Source organism: Panthera uncia (assembly GCF_023721935.1).
Source record: "Panthera uncia isolate 11264 chromosome B2 unlocalized genomic scaffold, Puncia_PCG_1.0 HiC_scaffold_24, whole genome shotgun sequence".
Classification (NCBI taxonomy): domain Eukaryota; kingdom Metazoa; phylum Chordata; class Mammalia; order Carnivora; family Felidae; genus Panthera; species Panthera uncia.
In genome coordinates, this window is record NW_026057580.1 from 96419452 (window position 1) to 96440112 (window position 20661).

Here is a 20661-nt window from a genome sequence, read left to right on the forward strand (position 1 = left end):
TATATATAGCATATGTATCTTGTAATGTATATGTATATATCAGAAACTAAAAGAATCTTGCAAGATATATTTGCATATACCTTGCAGTCTTTCCTATATATACTTCTACTCTCATCTTAATACTAGCAAGGAGAAAGATTCTGCATGGACCAAGGATTACCCTTGGTTCTTTAGATTTTAATGGATGAGGCTTGAAAGACTCAAAGATACTCAGAATTCATGTAAAATTGGTGTGTAATATTTTGCAACTTTCTGATGAGTGGATTGACCACCTTGGCCAAGGTTAAGAACAATCGAGATAGAAGAGAGTTACAACTGAGTCGTAAAGGAATAGTGGTGCACGCACCATGGTAAGGCATCTGGCTTCAGATATCACCTTCCCCACAAGGCTGTGTAACTCCTGTTTAACTTTCTTAATATTCCTGAGCCTCAATTTTCTAATCTATAAAATAAAGATAATGACAGCACATATTTCAGAGATAATTCCATGAAGTGAAGAAAGCCTAAGATCGGAGCTCTGGCAATGTGTTTATGTGATCGGGTAAAATTTATAAAATTTACTAGTGTATTTCTTTAATAGACATATTCCTCAAATTGTGTAACTTTTCATACCCTACCAAATTTGATATTTCTCAGGGTTTATACTGAGTACTAAATTAGATATATAAAATAGGTAAAGCTTTAGGATTATGCCTAGAATAAGGAAAACACTTGATTCATGTTCATTATCATTATTATTATTATCATAGGTAATTTGCTTGTGTTTATTTTTCCCATTACTGCATACAATTATTTCACATCCTAAATAGTACAGCTTAAGGGTGTTTAAGAAAGAGCTCAGCTATGTAATATAATAAGAAAACACAAAATATTAAAAAATAAATCTGTAAGTACCTTTGGAAAAAAAAAAGAAAGAAAGGGCTCAGCTAATTTGTAAAGAGAAAGAGTATATTAATAATTTATATTAGTATATATACTATTAATATACTTTATAATAACTAATAATTATAAAGTATATATATTAATTCAGATGTTAGATTTACTGATACAAATCTGAGAAAGGGTAGCTTTTAGAATTTAATCAAGACCATGCTTGCATTTTAGAGAAAACTTTAAGATGGTAAGTCAGAGGAAACTGTGGTACTATGCCAAATAAACTTGCTTAAATGAGATTTCACACACTTGTTAGGTGGCTATTGTAAGAGAAGACAAGTAAGTGACTGACCTCACCAGAATTACACTAATCTTCTCATATCTATACAGAAATATCGAAATGTTAAAGGACTTAGAAATGTATACACAAATGGCCATGCAATTTTCTGAATCATCATTTTGGGACATATGATACCCGTTTTACATCCATAATGTAAAATCATATTCATATGATATCTATTTTACTATTCATAATCAAATGGCATCATACCTTTTAATCACATACCTAAAAGTTACAGACATAAGCTATCTTTATAAATTATGATTAATCACACAAAGAATCACAATAAATGTTATTGACTTGTAATTAAGCTCTACCTTTTGAACTTTCTATTTTATTTAAATAAAGGAGATATATACATGCAGTGGTTATGAATAAAATTCACCAGGGAAATATGATTCCTTTTTCAAATAATAGGAATTTGAATATTACCATCACTGAATCAAGTCAATATAGGAATACATTTCAAGATAAAACAAACTTAAGATAAATACAGTAGAGTTGGCTCTAACAACAGCTTAAATCCTGAAGCAATATTGATTTATACACAAATAGAGCTTCATTTGACTGACTTTTAGTGTGAGATATATATTTTTCAAGGCAAAATCCTGTTCAGAGAAGAATGCTAGCTGTGTTTGTCTTGCCTTTTCTGAGTCAATCATGAAATCGCCTGATGAACCAGCTGAGCAATAGTAAGAATGAGAAAATTGTTTCTTTCTGCTCTGCTCCATAGAGATAGCAAGGTAAGTTCTTTCCAGGTAGTGAGTTGAATGGCTGAAATCACAGTGTCATTTCCTGCTTCATGCTGTTCCCATTTAGTAAAATAGAATTGGTCACCATGTTCTTAGCATTGCTTTTCAGAGATGTCATACGCACTGCAGAAGAGCTGAGAAGGTAGCTCGTTGATCTCTCTTGATAGGACTTCCTCCCACAACACAGCTGGCTATTGAAATGCCTCCTGAAGCTTTCACTGAGTAGATAGAGAGCAAATGGATTGACACAAGAATTGCAAAAGCTCAGAACTCGGGCAACTAAGGTGACAATCATGTGGCCTAGAGATGAGTCAATCTCATTATAGTTGAAAGACCTATACATGTAGAGAATGTGATTTGGAAACCAGCAGAAGACAAAGCAACCCACAAAGACCAGCACAATTTTAGCCAGGCGTTTCCGTGTTTCCATCTGCAAATACAAGCAAACAGTCCCTTTGGTTAAAATGAAAATGGAACCATCGACATGAGAAACATTGTGCAAAAGAAGTGAAACTTGCCATAGCATGCAAATGCATCCCAAAATACAAAAACTATTTTCCTCAACAAAGTGATGATTTTAACAGTTTGACAAAACTTGTTTTGGTCACTATGCTCTTTCATTAAATATATTTAGCAATATGATTTTAAGCATATATGGAATTTAATAAACAAAACAGATGAACATACAGGAAAGGGAAAAAGAAGGAGGCAAACCATAAGAGACTCTTGATGACAGAAAATAAACTGAGGGTTAATGGAGGGAGGTGGGCAAGGGATGGGCTAAATGAGTGATGGGTATTAAGGAGGGCACTTGTGATGAGCACTGGGTGTCATATGTAAGTGACGGATCACTAACTTCTACTCCTGAAACCACTACTATACTATATGCTGACTAGAATTTAAATAAAAACTTGAAACTAACTAAATAAGTAAATAAAATAAAATTATTTGACAGCTTATGTGAGACCAGATGATAAATTACTAATAAATGGCTATGTCTTCAAGCTAAACTGTGACCTATATAAACTCTCTCTTTTTTTTAACTACTTTCCTGTTGCTAAAGTCTTATTGTGCTCACTTTAAACATTAATCATTTCTGTTTGTATTAAATCCACTGAATTAATGAACCACAAAATATATTCGGTATTAGATTTTGTTTAAATCAGGGTAATTGAAATAAAGCATGACTTTTTAAACCCTTATTAAACACACACACAAACACCCACACAGACACACAAACAAAACTTGAGATTTCAACTTCTGACTCACATAAATCAAAACCATCTGACATAACTGTCAATCCTATAAGTATTAACTATGTTAGATTACCTTTAAAAATAAAAGTACATTTTCTTTCTTTTCATAAACTTTACATACTGTGTTTACTGTTTTATAGGAAACTCTTCAGGAATGTGATAAAGAGACAAAACTCAAATATTGGACATATATCTCTTCTAATCTAAAAATTATTTTCCAATATGTAGAGTTCAAGGTTTAGCTCGTATTTGTCTTACTTGTTTAAATATTTAAATACGGCAACATGAGTATGAAAACTTAGTTTATCAAAAGATATCGATAGGAGGCAAAATGATATATTCTGGGCTAAAACTACTGGTAGTCAACTAGAACATACCAAAACTGGAAAGGTTTACAATCCAAACATAACTGGTATTGGGGGTAGTAGTGAGTGGTGATGGGGGCAACAAAGAAAGGTGCAGTAAAGAGGAGGAACGACAAATGCTGTGGTCCAGATGTATCCCAGCGGCATGAGTTAAGCAACTTGACTGTAAGATAAATGTGAAATTTATATTACAAAGCAGTGTCCACACTAACAGGTGGAGTATGGGTGGAAGAATTTCATGCCAGTCTGTGTCTGGAGACACACAGGCAGGCCGTCAGCACTGAGATTACTTCTCAGCAGATATCAAGCCCTGTTACCCAGCCAGGGTTTATAAGTCCCAATAGAAAACTCACAAAACACAAGGCAGAACTAAGGCCATTTAAAAAAATAAAATAAAAGTGGAGGTTGGAGGGTGGGAGGAACTCAATTTTAGAAAACAAAGCAAAAACTCATATACCCAAACTGAGATACAATTTGGATCACAGGGCAAAGGAAAAAGCGCAGTGAGTCTATGAACTGGATTTTTTGGCTACCATGAGGCTAGATATTTATTTTTACTTACCTATCTATGTATCTATTTATTTATTTATTTTAAAGTCTATTTATTTTGAGAGAGAGAGAACCAGCGGGGCAGGGGCAGAGAGAGAGAGGGGGAGAGAGGATCGAAAGTAGGCTCTGCCTTGACTGCAGGGAGCCCTATGCAGGGCTCACACTCACAAACTGTGAGATCAGGACCTGAGCTGAATTCGGACACTTAAGTGACTGAACCTCCCAGGCGCCCCACGATGCTAGGTATTTAGATAATGAATGTATTAATTTATCTAACAACTATTTTAATGATTGGTTGATTTTTTAGCTTTCAAAAAAGATGTGGATCTCTGATTCTGATGGTCATCAATAAATAGAGGTTACCTTCCATGCAAGAAACCCTTCCAGAATCTGCTGTTGCTGAAGTGTGCAAAGCCCCAGACTGTGCCTCCAACTACAGCCCAGCAAATTTTAATGATCCGCCATTCAACTTGCCTTTAACTTGGTGAAGGACACCCATCATATCCCTGTACCTACAGAGCCTTTTGGAAGAGGTTCTTCGCTAAAAATTGTGTACACAAATGCACAACTTGAAACTGTCCCACTAGAACAATATTTCCATCTCTTTGTGGATTCACACAACTGGTTTTACCTTAAATTAGTGTCTCTGAGTATTTTCTCAGGAAGAAAGACTACATAAGGTGCATACTGTAATTTTTAAATTAATATATAATTTTTATAGGAAAAGTTATAATGTTGAGTTAGAGAAAGTACAACTTCAGCATCAACCACCTCTTGATCACTCCCACCTTTGTTCTCTACCTGCTGTTCCTCACCTTTGTTCTCTACTTTCTGTTCCCAGAGCCCCATTCTGGCATCCTACCAAACCTCATCCCCAGATCCTAGGTCCTTTCCTGATGAATCCTTGTCCCAGACTTTCTGTCATCCTTAATGGGCTAATGGGAGAATAGACAATAATTAAATAAATTTATAGTTAATTTTCTGGTTTATTATGTTGTTTTTTGCATGAACATTTGCCGGTAAGGAAAAGCCTTCAAAGACATTAAATTTTAATAGCTGTAGGCCCAGATGGCAGATACGCTGGACCTCAGTGGGCTTTTACAAAGCTCTGACATGGCCACATACTGGAGATGCCCTCCCCTCCTCCTCCCACCCCAACATCTCTTCTAGTTCAGGCTAATGCTTGTGCCAGTGCCCTGGGATTCTGTTCTAACCATTCATGGTATTGAGAACCCATGCCATAGAACAGCAGACAGCAGTTATTGCATCTGACCCACACACCCCCACCCACACACCTAACAAGCTTACCTGTTTTTTGGTATGTTCATTGTATTCTCCAGGAAGATTATGTGCACTTTTAATTAAGGTCTTTGCAATATGATAATAATAAACGCTAATAATAGCAAGTGGTATGAGGAAATAGACCAAGAAGATGAGCACTGAATGAATCTTTGGGTGTAATTCATCCGTCTGAGGGTAGGGTACACACGCCGTGAAGCTGCCATTTTCAACGCCCTCAATTCGCGTCACTTCCGAAAACACGGCTTCCGGAAGTGCCAGCAGCACGGAGACCACCCAGATCCCCACCACCTTGACGCAGGTCCACAGCAACGCCCGGGACGTCTGGATGTCCATGGGGTTGACGATGGCTCTGTACCTGGGAAGACAACATGACTCATATTACTCTCTTAGAAAGAAAAATGTAAAGGAGAAAGAGGAAGGAAGGGAAGGAAGGAAGGAAGGAAGGAAGGAAGGAAGGAGAGATCCTACTGGCTGAGAGAGAGGTGCTAAAACTCTGTTATTCCCTAGCTGTTTTGCAGTATATGGAATACTTAAAATCTCTGATGTCTGTCTACAAGACATTCCATAGCTTATTAGCACAGAAGACGGAGAAAGGAAAAGATTTTAAATTGTCATTCCCCAAATTCCATTAATTTGCTTACCTCTTTTGCAAGTATTTTTCTAAATCACACATAGTACAAGTATCATCAGTTATTGAATATTTTCATTTTTTTTTCATTTAAATCACTGCATTTTCAAAAAACTATCACCGCTATAATTGCAATAATAGACAGAAACCCTAAAATATAAAATGTCTACAAAATAATGTTACCAACTTCTATTTTGCTGCTCTTCACCTTCTGTGACTTAGTCTCCCACTTTTTTTCCCTAAGGGCATTAGTAAACCTTAAAGACTGGGATTTTCTCCATAATTCAATCATAAGAACTGAAAGAACTGAAGATGAAATAACATCCTGTCTTTGTAGCTGAAATTTATTTCCTGTTGACACCTCATGAAAGCCTCTCTCTTCCTATATAACACCATCATAATGGTAAAGGAACCACACTCCAGGACACAAGGGCTTAAAGAATATAAACAGCTAACTCAATCACACACTTTAGGGTAATCGTAATGCAAACAAACCAAAATTATATGTGAACATCAAGTTATTTATATTTTTCTGAAAGTATTTCAGGTTATAGGACACCTAGGAGGTTAACCTGACACAGTAAAAAATTATTTTAGTCAAACAAACCTGAGCCATTTTCTTAACTCTAATATCCTTTGGAAAAATCACTTAAGGTCTTTTTCTTCATCTGTAAGGTGGGGATAAAAACATTTTTCTCAAAGTTTTGTGATAAAAAAAAAAAATGGAGAGACTACCTATTACTGTGCCTGCCAATTAGCAGATACTAACCATGCCATGACTCTATACCTTCTCCTTATTTACAGTTGATTTAGAATGCTGTTCTAAAAATTCAGAATACTTCAAGCAACAGAACAAGCAGATAAGGTCTGAGGTTCTGTAAAGATGTTTCCCATTGCCCGGAAGAGAGAAACAGCTCCTGGCCTCAATACCTCTCTGAGGGGAGCCTCTCTTTCTTCTTCCTGATTTGCATCAAGCATCATTCCCAGACCCTCAATCAGAGAAAGACAGTTTGCATTTTGATCTAGAGAGTCTACCCCTGTATACCAGGACACATATAAAACTTAAAGTAGAGCAACAGCAAAGGGCCTCAACCCCAAATTAAATAAAGTAGCGAACATACTGCATTTGTTTCACCTAGACTTTGCACGTGGCAGAAACAGTAGGCATGTGTTTCCCACCACCCCCCCACTTCTGCTTAATTACATGTTCAGAAGAAAGTAAAAGTCGAATTACAATCGGTAACTAGAATTAGCTGTTTTTTTCTGTTTCTTTTTAATGTTTATTAGCTTAATACATTCAAAGAGGTGGGGTTTTTTGTTTGTTTTGTTTTGTTTTTAATCAGAGAACACGAAGAGCCTGTAAAGAATAAGAAAAGCAGGACCTGATTTCATTTCAGGTCCTGCTCCTGAGTTGAACCAAATTTCATATCATTACCTCCATATGTGTAAGAAATGTCCTTCTGCCACTATCTCCTGAATTAAATATTGTAGACATTTGCTCTTGACATCCTATTACGGAAGTTGAAGATTTTCTCTCTTATATACTTCTGTCTCTCCCATTACCAACTTCCTAATTCAGTAAATTATATTAAATGTTTATAAAATAGTCACTAGATTGCTATTATGACCAACCAAATATCTCTTACTGTAGAATTAAGTAATATATTGTTTTCTTTCCTAAACATGTCTTCGATTTACCTACAGTTGCTACTTGATCTTTTTTTTGCATAATTTTCCCTGTACCTGAATTTACTTCTTTCTGTTTTTTTACCATCTTGCTTTATAATTGGAGTCTCAGTACTTGAATCTAATTCCTCCTTCACTTTATCAAGCTCATCTCCACCTTCTTATTGGTTTTACTTTCTAAGATGCTTTATTAGCCTTAGCGTCCATTCTTATAATTTTTTTTTTATTTCCACCATTAGATTTTTAAATGTGTTTTTCAGTTTTATTTTGAGAGACAGAATATCCCAATCAGGCTCCACATTTAGTGTGGAGTCCAATGGTGGGCTCGACAACCCTGGATCATGACCTGAGCTGAAACTAAGAGTCAGATGATCAACTGACTGAGCCACCCAGTCAGTGGTCCCTCTGCTATCATATATTTAATTTCTAGAAGTTCTTGTTTTGCAAGTGAATAGATAATTAGAAGAAACCGTTCCCTTTATGGATTCAAGTAACTATATTTTAGTACCAATATACAGTATTTTCACTTGTGGATTCATTTTTTTTCTTTTTTCATGTTCAGATATCTCTCTTTGCCCTTTTTTTTGGCATTAATTACAATGATGTTATTGGAATTCATGGAAATATAATTAAATCAGATTTTTAAACAAACCAAAAATGAACCAATACACTTAAAGATATTTATTTGGTGGTGTGTTTGCTTAGCTTCTTTATGCTGGAATTTCTCCTCAAAAGTTAGGTATCTACTACCTCCCAATTCCTATTTAAGATCAAAGTGCCAAAAAGCCAATCGCAAATTCTTTTGTACGTAGAGGAGATGGAGAAAGAGCAGGGAAGTTTTGGGGGGTGATGGTTACCAAAAATTAATCAATTAACTAGCCTTCCTTGTTATGTTGTCAGAAAACTCAAAGAATATTCTGAACTTTCCTTTGTGGACTAAAAAGGAGGAAAACATCACTCCCCTATTCCCATTCCCACCTTATCTCTAAGCACATAAACAGAAAGCATGTTGGGGAAACTGCAAAGAGGAATGGAAGTTATACCTCCTTCATTGTAATAACATTGCCAATAACATGCCGCTAACATTGTAATAACAGAGCTGTAGCAACAGCTCTTGGATTCTTGGTTTAGGGGAAGTAAGAAACCTAGTGGGAGTGTAAGGAAGGGATAGAGAAGGCCTTTTCGACAGGTACAGTTCTTAGCCATGTCCTGCAGGAAAGGGAAATAAACTTTGGATCTTCTTTTAATGATATACATTTGCTAGAAAGGGGAGTACTGACAATTCTATAAAGCTGGAAATTATAGTTTAAAGCAACAGATTAGTGAAGCATCAATATTAGTCCTTAACCATGGTTTATAATTGTCAGAGAAGAAGGTTTACACCAGTGTTTCATGTGCATCTTTGAAAGGATAAAAGGTAAAACAATACAGAGCAAATATGGACATGTTTAATCATCCTTTATTTAAAAATTTATGAAAATATAGGAATGAGGGGGTGTCTGGGTGGCTCAGTCGGTTAAGCGTCTGACTCTTGGTTTTGGCTCAGGTCATGGTCTCACATTTTGTGGATCTGAGTCCCACATTGGATTCTGCACTGACAGTGCGGAGCCTGCTTGGGATTCTCTCTTTCTCTCTCTCTGCCCCTCCCCCCCTCAAAATAAATAAATAAACATTTAAAAAATATAGGAATGAAACAGTCCGTCAGTACGAAAACCATCTCATTAAATTTAGTAGCATAATACATATGTGTGAAAAGTTATGTTTGTTTTCTTTTAGATAGTCTTAGAAAGGTATCCCTAATTGAAAACTTAAAAAATAATGAATCAAAAGGGATTAAAGAAAACATAATCACCATTCATGTATTAAATATCAATAAATACGTATGCTTCTTCATTAATTTCTGTTTTGAATCTTGCACTTACCATATCTGTATATAGTCTAAATTTAATGTAAGGGATAATGAAATGTCATTGTATTAAAATACATATAATGAAAATTAGATCAATTTTAGCTCATATAAAGTCATCTCAATTTCTCAAAATCTCCTTCTACACATTTCTGCACACATACTAGTTAGACTATCCATAATCTTTTTTTTTTTTTTTTGCTTGTCATTCCTTCATTTATAAGAGGCCAGCAAAGAGTTTAAATGTGAACATTCTGACCAAGGAGAGAAAGATATCACAGAAGCAAGAGAAAGAGGAAATTTCAAAAAGAAGTGTAGACCTCTGTGTCAAATGCTCCTTAAAAATAAAAAAAAAAACCAAAAACCTCCTTTGAAACTGGAGCCTATGTCTTACTCATTGTTGTATCTAAAGTGCATAACAGGGGCGCCTGGGTGGCGCAGTCGGTTAAGCGTCCGACTTCAGCCAGGTCACGATCTCACGGTCCGTGAGTTCGAGCCTCGCGTCAGGCTCTGGGCTGATGGCTCGGAGCCTGGAGCCTGTTTCCGATTCTGTGTCTCCCTCTCTCTCTGCCCCTCCCCCGTTCATGCTCTGTCTCTCTCTGTCCCAAAAATAAATAAACGTTAAAGTGCATAACAATGACTGACCCATAGTCATTTCTCAGTAAATGTTGAACTAATAGGGAAATGTGGTCCGAGCAGCAAGGAGATTGCTTATTAAGACAGTTTTGGTAGAGTGGGATGGTCATCGGGTATTAGGTTGAGATGAAAATGATGTCAGGGATGGAGACAAAGTCTAGTGATGCCCAAGCTGGATCAATATTCAGAACCACCTAGAGAGCTGAAGAAAGATAGAGTCTTAGGTTTCTCTCCAGACTTACACATTCTCTAAGATATAGAATGTGAGGCTCTACATTTTACTAAGATTTTCAAATGGTTCTGAATATAAACCAGGTTCAGAAACCACTTTTCAAGGAGATTGTGGCAGTAAGCATCTTTATGCAAGACCCCTGTGAGCTTGTCTGGTGCAAAGGACATATGTTCAGCAGTAGAGTTTCTGGAATCCAGCAAAAGTTCAGCGTTAAGAACTAGATGCCTGCCCTTTATAATACGTCACATCATGTTTTAAAAAGTATTTATAGTTCACAGCAGTAAAATTTATTCTGAATAAAATTAATAAATTTATTATTTAAAATATCTATTCATGATCATAGAACAGAATGTCTAAAATGATAATCTTTTAAAAATAATGTAGTAAGTGGGATGTCACCTTGGAAAAAATGAAAAAATACTGGATTCAATTACAGAGGGCTCAGTAATTCCATTTGACACAAAGGGATCTACCCTCTGGCCAAATCACTTTGTTCTTAACCCACTAAAGTGTGTGACTTAAATGACACATGAAAGTCTCATGAGAAGGGGAATGACAATGACAAGTCATGTTGATGAAGGCAATAGGTTGGAACAAGCCAGTCTATGATTAAAGGAATTGGGGAAGGGCTATAGAAGGTAGAGAGATCACCTTCATTAATTTTACAATAGACTCATTTTTCACCCCACTTTACTGCCTATTATCTAATAATTAACTGCATATGTGAATAAATATTGTTTTGAATTAATGGGTCACTTGTCATCCTGACATATAGATGACATAGCAGAAGTAGTTACACAGCAACCTACTGTTTATATTAATTATGTTAATTATGTCATGTTAATTATGTAATTTGATAAAATAACCCTGTGTAGTAAAATTGATTGGTGTACCCATTTTACAGAAAAGCTCATTGAGACTATGGGATTAAGTGATGTTGAAATAACCACAGAGCCAGTAGGCAGATGACTTAGAATTCACACAAGACTATCTTGTGACTTCAGATTCTATATTTTTTCAGCTATGGCACATCACAGAGAATGCAACTGAAGAACTAAATTCTTTACCTCTTCTACCCATTTTCTCTTAAAATGTGATTCTTTTCCAAAAATTAACTTAAATTAAATCACAATTATTAAAATTTCATTTTCAAAATATTCTTCTCAAATTTCCACAAATGATAAAAGTAAAGAAGCTCTACATTGAAAGTTGAAAAAATATTCTTGTTTGTTTATTTTAGAGAGAAAAAGAGTGAGCAAGCACATTCACACACTCAAGTAAGTTGGAGGGGCAGGGAGAGGAGCAGAAAGGGAAGAGAGAATCTTGAGCTCAGGTCCATCTGATGGAGATGTGGGGCTCCATCTCATGACTGTGAGATGACCTGAGCCAAAATCAAGAGTGGGACGCTCAACCGACTGAGCCACCCAGGAATCCCTTGAAAAAAATATTCTTAATGAAAATCTGCAGAAGAAAAAAATCAAAACTTAATTGCACATATGTTAATGAAGATAAGGACTTGGGATAAATAAATGTTTAATGTTTATTCTTGTTCCCCTTGAAGATCCATGAATAACTGGAAATAGAAAATACTGCCCGGCACATCAATAAATCAGTGGCTTTCACAAAGATGGGCTATGAGCCTAATAGCATTGAATATTTTGTATCAATAATTAAAACAATAAGTTAAAAGACAGTTCATTAAGCTTGAACCTAGCAATATTAAGCTCGGTCATCACTTTGGAGCTTGGACTGAAACTGAAAATAACTTTGGTCATACAGAAACTAATAAGAATACAGGCATAAAAACAACAAACAATTAAAAAGGGAAATGTAATGAAGACGTGTATCTTTTTGTATAGAAAAATAAACAAATAAACTTTCCAAATACCAAAGTTGTCAGTATATTTGGTATGTGGGTGGGTTCTCCATAGAGCTTACAATAATCTACTGGTTACATAAATATTATCTAAAACCTACATACTATTTCACAAGTAAAAGTAATAATGGAAAGTAAATACACAAATATAGCATATAACTATCTCGTACTGAATATTTGATCAACACCTTCTAAAAGAGAATCATCTACAACCCATATCAGCATCAACTTTTCTAGAAATGCACTAAGTAAAAGTAAGGACTAACTAAAAAACTTTAAGTAAGAACTTATTGAATGGAATATTACACAGCCATAAAGAATGAGATCATGCTATTTGTGACAACATGGATGGACATAGAAGGTATTATACTAAATGAAATAAGACATATGAGAAAGACAAATAAATACCATATGATTTCATGCATGTGTGGATTCTAAAAAACAAAACAAATGAATAAAAAAAAAACAGAATCAGATCTACAAATACAAAGAATGAGCTGATGGGTGCCAGAGGGAAGAGGGGTGGGAGATGAGCAAAATGGATAAGGAGAGTGGGAGATAGAGGCTTCCAGTTATGCAATGAATGTCACGGGAATAAAAAGAACAGCATAGGGAATATAGTCAACGGTATTGTAATAGCATTGCACAGTGACAGATGATAGCTACACTCGTGGTAAGGATAACATAACGTATAGAGAAGCTGACTCACTATGTGCTACACCTGAAACTAATGTAACATTGTTTGCCAACTATACTCAAATTTTAATTTTGTTTTTTTAAAAAAAGAGCTTGTTGAGAATGAAAAAATAAAAATGCAATTAAAACTATTAAAGACCTTGGAGATCGGTCAGTCCTCCTGAGGAATCAGCAACCAAAGGACCAATGTAAATCCTTATGTTTGTTCTTTAAACACACAAACAGGAAGTGTACTGGTGGGACAGCTAACAATAGGGAAAGTGTTGAACTTCACTGACTTCCTGGCTCCACTGGAGCGGATGGCCCCCTATTTAAATGCACCACCACAGGCAAAAGACTGACAAGGTACACCGCAGAGAGTGTTTCCACTGAGAAGTGGACCAAATAGAATCAGCGTAAGTGACTGAAAGACTTGTTGCAACGTGGAGGACAGTGATAGAGCCCCAGAGACAGAACTCACCGTTCAGCTGCCTCACCAATATAGTGTCTCTTCTCCTCTTTGGGCCTTTCTCCACTCAATACTCAGGGAGGGAAATAATAGGATCCTATCTACAGTCCCTTGGCTCTACAGTTGAAGACATTATTCTTATTTTGCAAATGAGGAAAATACTGCCTTATGAGCATGTGTTTTGCCCTATTTTATCGTCTCCAACTAGAACAGTGGAACCTAACAGACACAGGATTAGCACCCACATGTCCGGGGCATCCCTCCTTAGTTATAGTGTGTCCCAAAAGTTTCAGACCAAGGTGCATGAATAATCTTCAAAAACTATAAAGTAGTACACAAGTTATGGCAATAGTATGAATATTGTAAGAATTATACAGCCTCTCCAATGTCTCAGATTCCTTCTAAAGAGAAAGAGAAAGGACATAAGCTAGAAGCATTTGAGACTAATGAATAAAAGATATCTGAGTTATTGGAGTCAAAAATAGCAACTTTTATTTAACAAAAAAAACCATATAAATTCAGATTCAAAACTGATAAATTAAGTGCAGATTTCAATTTATCCTGTTTTATGACTACATAAAAATAACAGCTGAGCACTTCTTATGAAAAATTATCCTTTTTGCATTGGCAGCTAGAAAGTTCACAAACACGTGACTCACATTTGTGACGGTATAGGTCACCTTATAGTCTTCAACTTTTATTTTTCCTCTCCCTGGATTTCCTCCCTTTTTTATATCTGTTGTGTGTTGTTTGTATCTTTGTTTTTAAGCTCTCTTAAATTCTTTTTGGAACAAGTTGAAAATAAAAAAAGTCCTTGCTCTTGTAAAATGGGTTATCTGTAGGGTGAGTGTGGAGTATTCTCTTAGGTAGGTATGGCCAATCTGAACTCCCCAGAAGAGTTTAGAAACAAACTCTAAGTGCTAATCTCAGCACCGAGAAGTAAGGGCTTCTCAGCATACTATCCAGGGCTCCAGACCAAAGAAGAAAACATCCCCACTGGGGCCAGCTGGTTAATCAGTACCTGAGCTTCACTCAGGAGTTTTGGTGAAAACCCAGAAAACAGATTATGGCATTCCCTCCCATCACTGGACTAAGACTCATAAAAATGCTTCTGAAGGTCTTGGGACTGTTAGATCCACGGTGTACATTTGATCTGTTTCAATATTTTAACAAATAATTATACCGAAGAGAATATTTGTTTGCATTGGTGTAATATCCAAATAATGTTAATGATTCAAGGTTCATCATACCTAACAGAACTAGCTTAGTTATGGAATTAAATCTGAGTATCCTAACTTGCAACTAAAAGCTTGAAATCATTAATATGTTAACACTTTAGTTAGATTTGGCAAAAAATTATGTTTGCATTCAATCCAACATTGGCTATTCAATACCAGAAAAACAACATAATCTGATACATTAAATTAATATTAATTGCATTTTTATTATTTTATAGGTTTTTAATATTTAATTTAAAAATGGATTTTAGGGGCGACTGGGTGGCTCAGTCGGTTGAGCAGCCGACTTCGGCTCAGGTCATGATTTCGTGGTCCGTGAGTTCGAGACCCACGTCGGGCTCTGTGCTGACAGCTCAGAGCCTGGAGCCTGTTTCAGATTCTGTGTCTCCCTCTCTCTGACCCTCCCCCGTTCATGCTCTGTCTCTGTCTCTCTCTGTCTCAAAAATAAACATTAAAAAAATTTTTTTTAATAAAAAATAAAAATGCATTTTAATTAACAGTTGTATTTAAAAAAGAAGAATTGATGCCTAGTTTTACATTGGTAAATACATAAAATTATTAAGTTTATAGTTCAGCCCTAGGAATCTGGGAAATTTTTCCTCTAAAGGAAAGAGGAGAACTCATTCTCAAAAATTATTTGCATTTTATTAGGGGCTTTTAGAGGCCAAAGGTCTTCAGGAATCAAAGAAATTATATCCTAAGTTTGGAAATGAAGCCACTGTAATAGATAGTGATGGAGATACCTGTAAGCCAACCACAAACAAAGTATGTTTATGGGATCCCACCTGCCCAGTATCCCAGCGTGTGTGTGTGTATGTGTGTGTGTGTGTATGAAAAACTGTTAAAAACATAATACCACAGATAATATGCACATGCCTTTAATCAGCTATTTCATGTGAGCAAGCAAACAAGTACATTTTCAAAATATAAAAAAAATCATCAAGATAAAAGTAGAAAATAAACTAAAATCACCAGACTCACCATCTCGGATGGGGCCCTGTCTCTCCTCCTCCACTGGGGTTATGAAATGCCCCTGAGGCACATCTACAGTGGACACAAAAGACCTTTCCTACGGATGTACCCGTTGAAACTTCTCAAAAAAGCTTGGCAATTCAAGGAATAATAATCTCAAGAACCAAAAGTGTCACCCACCCAACACTTTGGTCATATCGAACAAGGTGATTTAAGCCCCAAGGTTGATTCATAAATATTATATTTCTTATTTCAGTCTCTGCTCTCCGGTGATGCTGTCATTGATGCTCTATAACACTGAAGTCCGCTTCACATTGGGATGTGCTTTCTGAAATAGAATGATCTTCCTGTTTCTTTTTCTACATTACAGTGATTTCTACTTCTATACTCTATTTTCTTAAGGAAAGACATTGAAGCCATCTAGTGAAGATAGGATATTTGGTTTAATGAACAACTGAATTTGTTGCTTAAAAAGTTTTCCTATTGCCACTACCACTGCTTAATTTTGAATTTTTATGATATTCTTTCCTTTTGTTGAATCTAATGAATCAGCTTTCAAAATCATTGTTCCTTTTGTACTCTTGGGTGCTTTGCTTTAGATTGAATTTTTCAGTCTATTTACCATTAAATAGGAAAAATCATTAATAATTTCTTAGGCCCGGAAAAGTAATACTGTGGCTTAATGATAAAGAGTATGGACTTTGAATTGAGCTCAAATGTTGGCTCCATCACTGTGAGATCGTGAAAATGTTGCTTAATTTCAAGGCTTAGATTTCTTCACTTTAAAATAGTAATAATAATAATGCCTGCTTCATAGTATTGCGAGGGTAATAAACTCACACACAGAAAAGCACAGTGCTAAGTACAATTAGTCCTCTACTTGTTTCCAAATTCACAGGAAATCCAAACATTTGGTGAGATAAAATGGGAGGAGATTAAATACTTATCAACATTTGATCACTATGTTCTGGGAGAAAAATAGAAATGTAGACAATATATAGCAGAACGTTTCCAAACCACTTTAATTGACTATTGGAATGTATTGGGTAATTTCATCACCAGTGATTCCAGTTCCTTAATTTATATTTCCAAAACACACAACGTAGAATGTGGACGAAGCAGAAGAGGCGACCCACCTTTCTTTATCCTTATTATTAAAGTATCCACACTGCATTTACAAAGTACATGATATATATAACAAAGCAAAAAGGTCAGTAAATACATGAGTAATTGCATGTTCTCAGACCTTGGTCAGAGCCAGCCAATTTACCTGTGGGTCTCCATGACAATAGATTGAGAAAAATGGCATAAAATAAACTCTAGCCCTGGATCTTGCTGCTAGCAGAAATCAAAGCACAGTGATAGTAACTTTAACTATTGTATTCATAGCTATTCAATATGTTTTATTCTAATTATTAAGTAGTATTCTTTTAACTTTCTAATTAAAATGGGTCCTATAAAGAGGAGCAGCTAAACTAAAAAGTCATATTTTAATTACAGGGTTCAAAAAACTGTATAAAAGGTAATAGAAATAGTGTCATCTTAGCAAAATGAGGTACATATAATTTACCCAAAGGCACCCATTTTTATAGGAATGTGGTTTTAGAAAGAATATGACACAAACTAAAAAGTCAATAATATTTGGTTTAAAAAGACAGAAGCTCTCAACTCGCCAGTGATTGTTGTCTTTCCTTCAACAAAGATTAACTCTTCAATGTCAGAGTGATGGAAGGGTATTAATGCAAATACCGGGACACTTAGATGGAGTCATTTTCCACTCATAACATGTAAATTGAAGAACAGGAGTGCATCCACCACCTTAATCATCCAAGTTCAATTGTTTATCTAAATAGCTTAAGTCAACACCCCATCCCGAAGAGAATTAAACCAGGGCTCCATGCACAGTTGCCTAATAGGACATTTTGTCCGCACCCCCATGCAGACATTTCTCCTGCTTAAATGCGGGAAAGCATGATGATAGAGAGACTGAGGGAGAGGCATGGTCCAGCAGTCAGCAGTCCTGGATTCTCCAGCCTGCCCTGCCAACGGGATTCACTTTCCCTGGGCCTCAATATCTTACCTCAACACCTAAAAATGACATGGTTGAACTTAGTTGGTCTGCAAGGTAAAATACTAGACATGTCTCACCTTTAAAATATGTGAAAAGCAGGTTTGATATCAAATTTGTATTTTTACACCACCATTTTAAGATACTAAAATTCAGTACCTACCTGTTTGCAGGGGAGGGGGATCACTTAACTTGAGGCATTAAAGCAAGAATGTGTAGTCAACTGTCTGAGGAGCATTTACTATTGTAGTTGTTTGACTTGGAATAAATAACAGAATTTGGTTAATAAGTATAAATGATGTTTCCCCATATTTGAAAAAAAAAAAAACTCAACATCAAACACTTTCCTAATATTAAGTTAGACATTCTTACCTATTGACTGAACAAGGAAAGTGCACTTGTAAGATTTTAGCACACACGGAAAGCTCCTACGTGATAGGTGCCCTGTTGCCCAATTATTCTATAGCTTTTCTATGAAATAGTAAAGATTTTCAGAGTGTGTGCAGGGGAGGAAGGAGACTAGGCTATGCAATTTTAGAACTACTTTCAAACTAACACAATGTTAATTATTTTTAAAGGAATATTGTTCTTATATATTTTTTCAAGCTTCACAACTCAGTCCGTTTTTAACTCCTTTTACACCAGTTCCCAGATACCCTCTCTCTCCCTCTCTCCCTGCCCACCTGCGGGCTTTCCTTTCTCCCTCCCCCCCCCCCCCCCCGGGGCCCCCCCGCCCCCCCGCGCCGCTTTTCCAGGCCACCACTACCTGTGCCCTTACCTGTCGGCGCTGAGGGCGGTGAGAGTGAACACGGAAACCCCCACCGAGGTGAGCTGGATGACCGGGATCAGTTTGCAGCCCACCTTCCCGAACATCCACTCGTCAAAGAAGTAGCGCGAGGCATCCACCGGGACGCAGGTGAGCAGCAGCATCAAGTCCCCGGCGGCCAGGTTAGAGATGAAGATGTTGGGGGCGCTCCTCATGGCGCTGGTGCTCATGAAGATCTTCACCAGCATGATGTTGCCTAGCAAGCCCACCGCGATGATGAGCAGGTAGAGGGACGGGATCGCACAGCGGATCGCGAACTTGGCGCTCGTCCCGTCGGCGGCGGCCAGCAAGTCCCCCTCGGACACCCCGGGAACGAAGCTGCTCTGATTCGCGCCTGCGGTCTGGGAGAGGTTGCAGAGAGACTTGGGGGGCATGTTCTCCTTTCCAGGACAGTCCGCTGGGTTTTCATGCGCCCAGGTGCCCTGAAAAGTGCAACACCCACTTGGCCTTAATCAGTTTCCCTCTCACGGGGACAACTTTACCGTCTGGGGAGAGCGAGTCACGCTGCCGCGTCCCAAAGAGGATCGGGCTTTGGCGAGAGGTCTGCCCACGCTTCGGGGCTTCACTTCTGGAAGGGGCACATGGCTTCCGCTGGCTCCGAATTAAAAAAAAAAAAAAAAAAAAAAAAAAAAAAAAAAATCAGAGCAATTGCGTCTTCGTTCCAGTCTTCAACGGTTTGTTCCCTTTCACAGAGGAACCAGTCCTTTTGTGAAAAAAGATTTTTTCCCTCCGGAATTAAAAAAAGTTCCTGCCGGACAGTTCGCGGGGAGGGGAAGAAGTCACCTTGTCCTTGCCCAGCGATCCGCAGGTGAAACCCTGGGGGCGGCAGGCACTTTGCTCTTTGCACAGTTTTGCTCTTGTTTCTGCAATGCCTGCCGTAATGTGCGGAATTGGAGGGGATCTGAGTCCTCTTTCACTCATTCTGCGCCCCTACATAGTTACATCCTTACCCGCCTCCAAGCGGGAGGAGCCCCAATTTGCAATCCTCAGGATTCAGGGGCTGAGCTGTCAAGGCCTTGGCACTGTAACACTGAATTTAGGAAAGAGAATGAGTGACAAAGGACAGAATAAATGAACGGAATTCCGCAACCCCCCCCCACACACACACACACTCTCTTCTTTTCTGATCCATTTTTCTCACCCCAAAGATGGAAACTCTTTCCAACAGCTGCGTATTAGTTTTAAACATATTTACTGAAATATAGCATGCATAAAGTACACAGTTCTTAAATGTACAGCTTAATGTAATCACCATTCAGAACCTACAATCTAGCTGCTATCACTTGAAATAACCACTATTTATTCTGCCTTTTATCATCTAAGATTAGTTCGCTGCTTTTGAGCATCCTATAAATGGAACCATAAAGTGTTTAATCTTGTGTCCAGTTTCTTTCAGTTAACATTGCATCTGTGAGACCCACTCATGATTTTGTGTGTAGCATTTTTTCATTGTTGCATAGTATTCCAGTATAAATATACCCACTGTATTTATCCCTTCTGATGAAGACATTTGTATTCTCTATAGTTTTAGCTGATTTGGACAATGTTTCCATAAATACTCTTTGCCTGTCTTCTGGTGCATATTTGAATCCACGTGTAGATTTCTACGTGTAGATGTCACAATGATTGAATATGTTCAACTTTAGCAGAAATGGGAAATTTTCCAAAGTGAATTCCGCTTTTTTTTTTCCTTCTGGAAATTTGCTGGACGATATCTATTAAGGCTGAACATACATATGCCTATGATTGGGCAAGGCTTCCCCTAAATACATCCTTGATATATATGTAATACACTATTTTTTAGTTTCAGGTGTACAATAGAGTGATTTAACAATTCCATATGTTAGTCAGTGCTCATCCTAATAAGTGTACTCTTTAATCCCCATCACTGACAACGTTGCTTTAAATAGGGTGTTCCTAAAATCAAAATGACTTTCCAAATTCACACTATCTGAGTTTAATGTAATCTTCTCAGAAGTGGCACAGTTCTGAAGTGAGCCAAATAACACTCT

General features: G+C 37.0%; 1 protein-coding gene across 1 annotated transcript; it reads right to left on the reverse strand.

Moving 5' to 3' along the window:
- Nucleotides 1-1558: 1558 nt before the first annotated feature.
- NMBR (neuromedin B receptor) lies at nucleotides 1559-19111 on the reverse strand. The gene is made up of 3 exons (XM_049654463.1): nucleotides 18602-19111; nucleotides 5444-5792; nucleotides 1559-2395 (listed from the first exon to the last, which is right to left on the reverse strand). Exons 1-3 carry the CDS (start codon nucleotides 19021-19023, stop codon nucleotides 1994-1996), a joined length of 1173 nt encoding a protein of 390 aa, XP_049510420.1. The 5' UTR covers nucleotides 19024-19111; the 3' UTR covers nucleotides 1559-1993.
- Between the last annotated feature and the right edge of the window lie 1550 nt (nucleotides 19112-20661).

Excerpts from the sequence above, each read along its gene's own strand:
- NMBR (XM_049654463.1), bottom strand. The coding sequence starts at position 19,023 with ATGCCCCCCAAGTCTCTCTGCAACCTCTCCCAGACCGCAGGCGCGAAT. Across the intron at positions 5,793-18,601 it reads ACCGCCCTCAGCGCCGACAG|GTACAGAGCCATCGTCAACC; the intron begins GTAAGGGCACAG and ends TTGTCTTCCCAG. Across the intron at positions 2,396-5,443 it reads ATGAACATACCAAAAAACAG|ATGGAAACACGGAAACGCCT; the intron begins GTAAGCTTGTTA and ends TTGTATTTGCAG.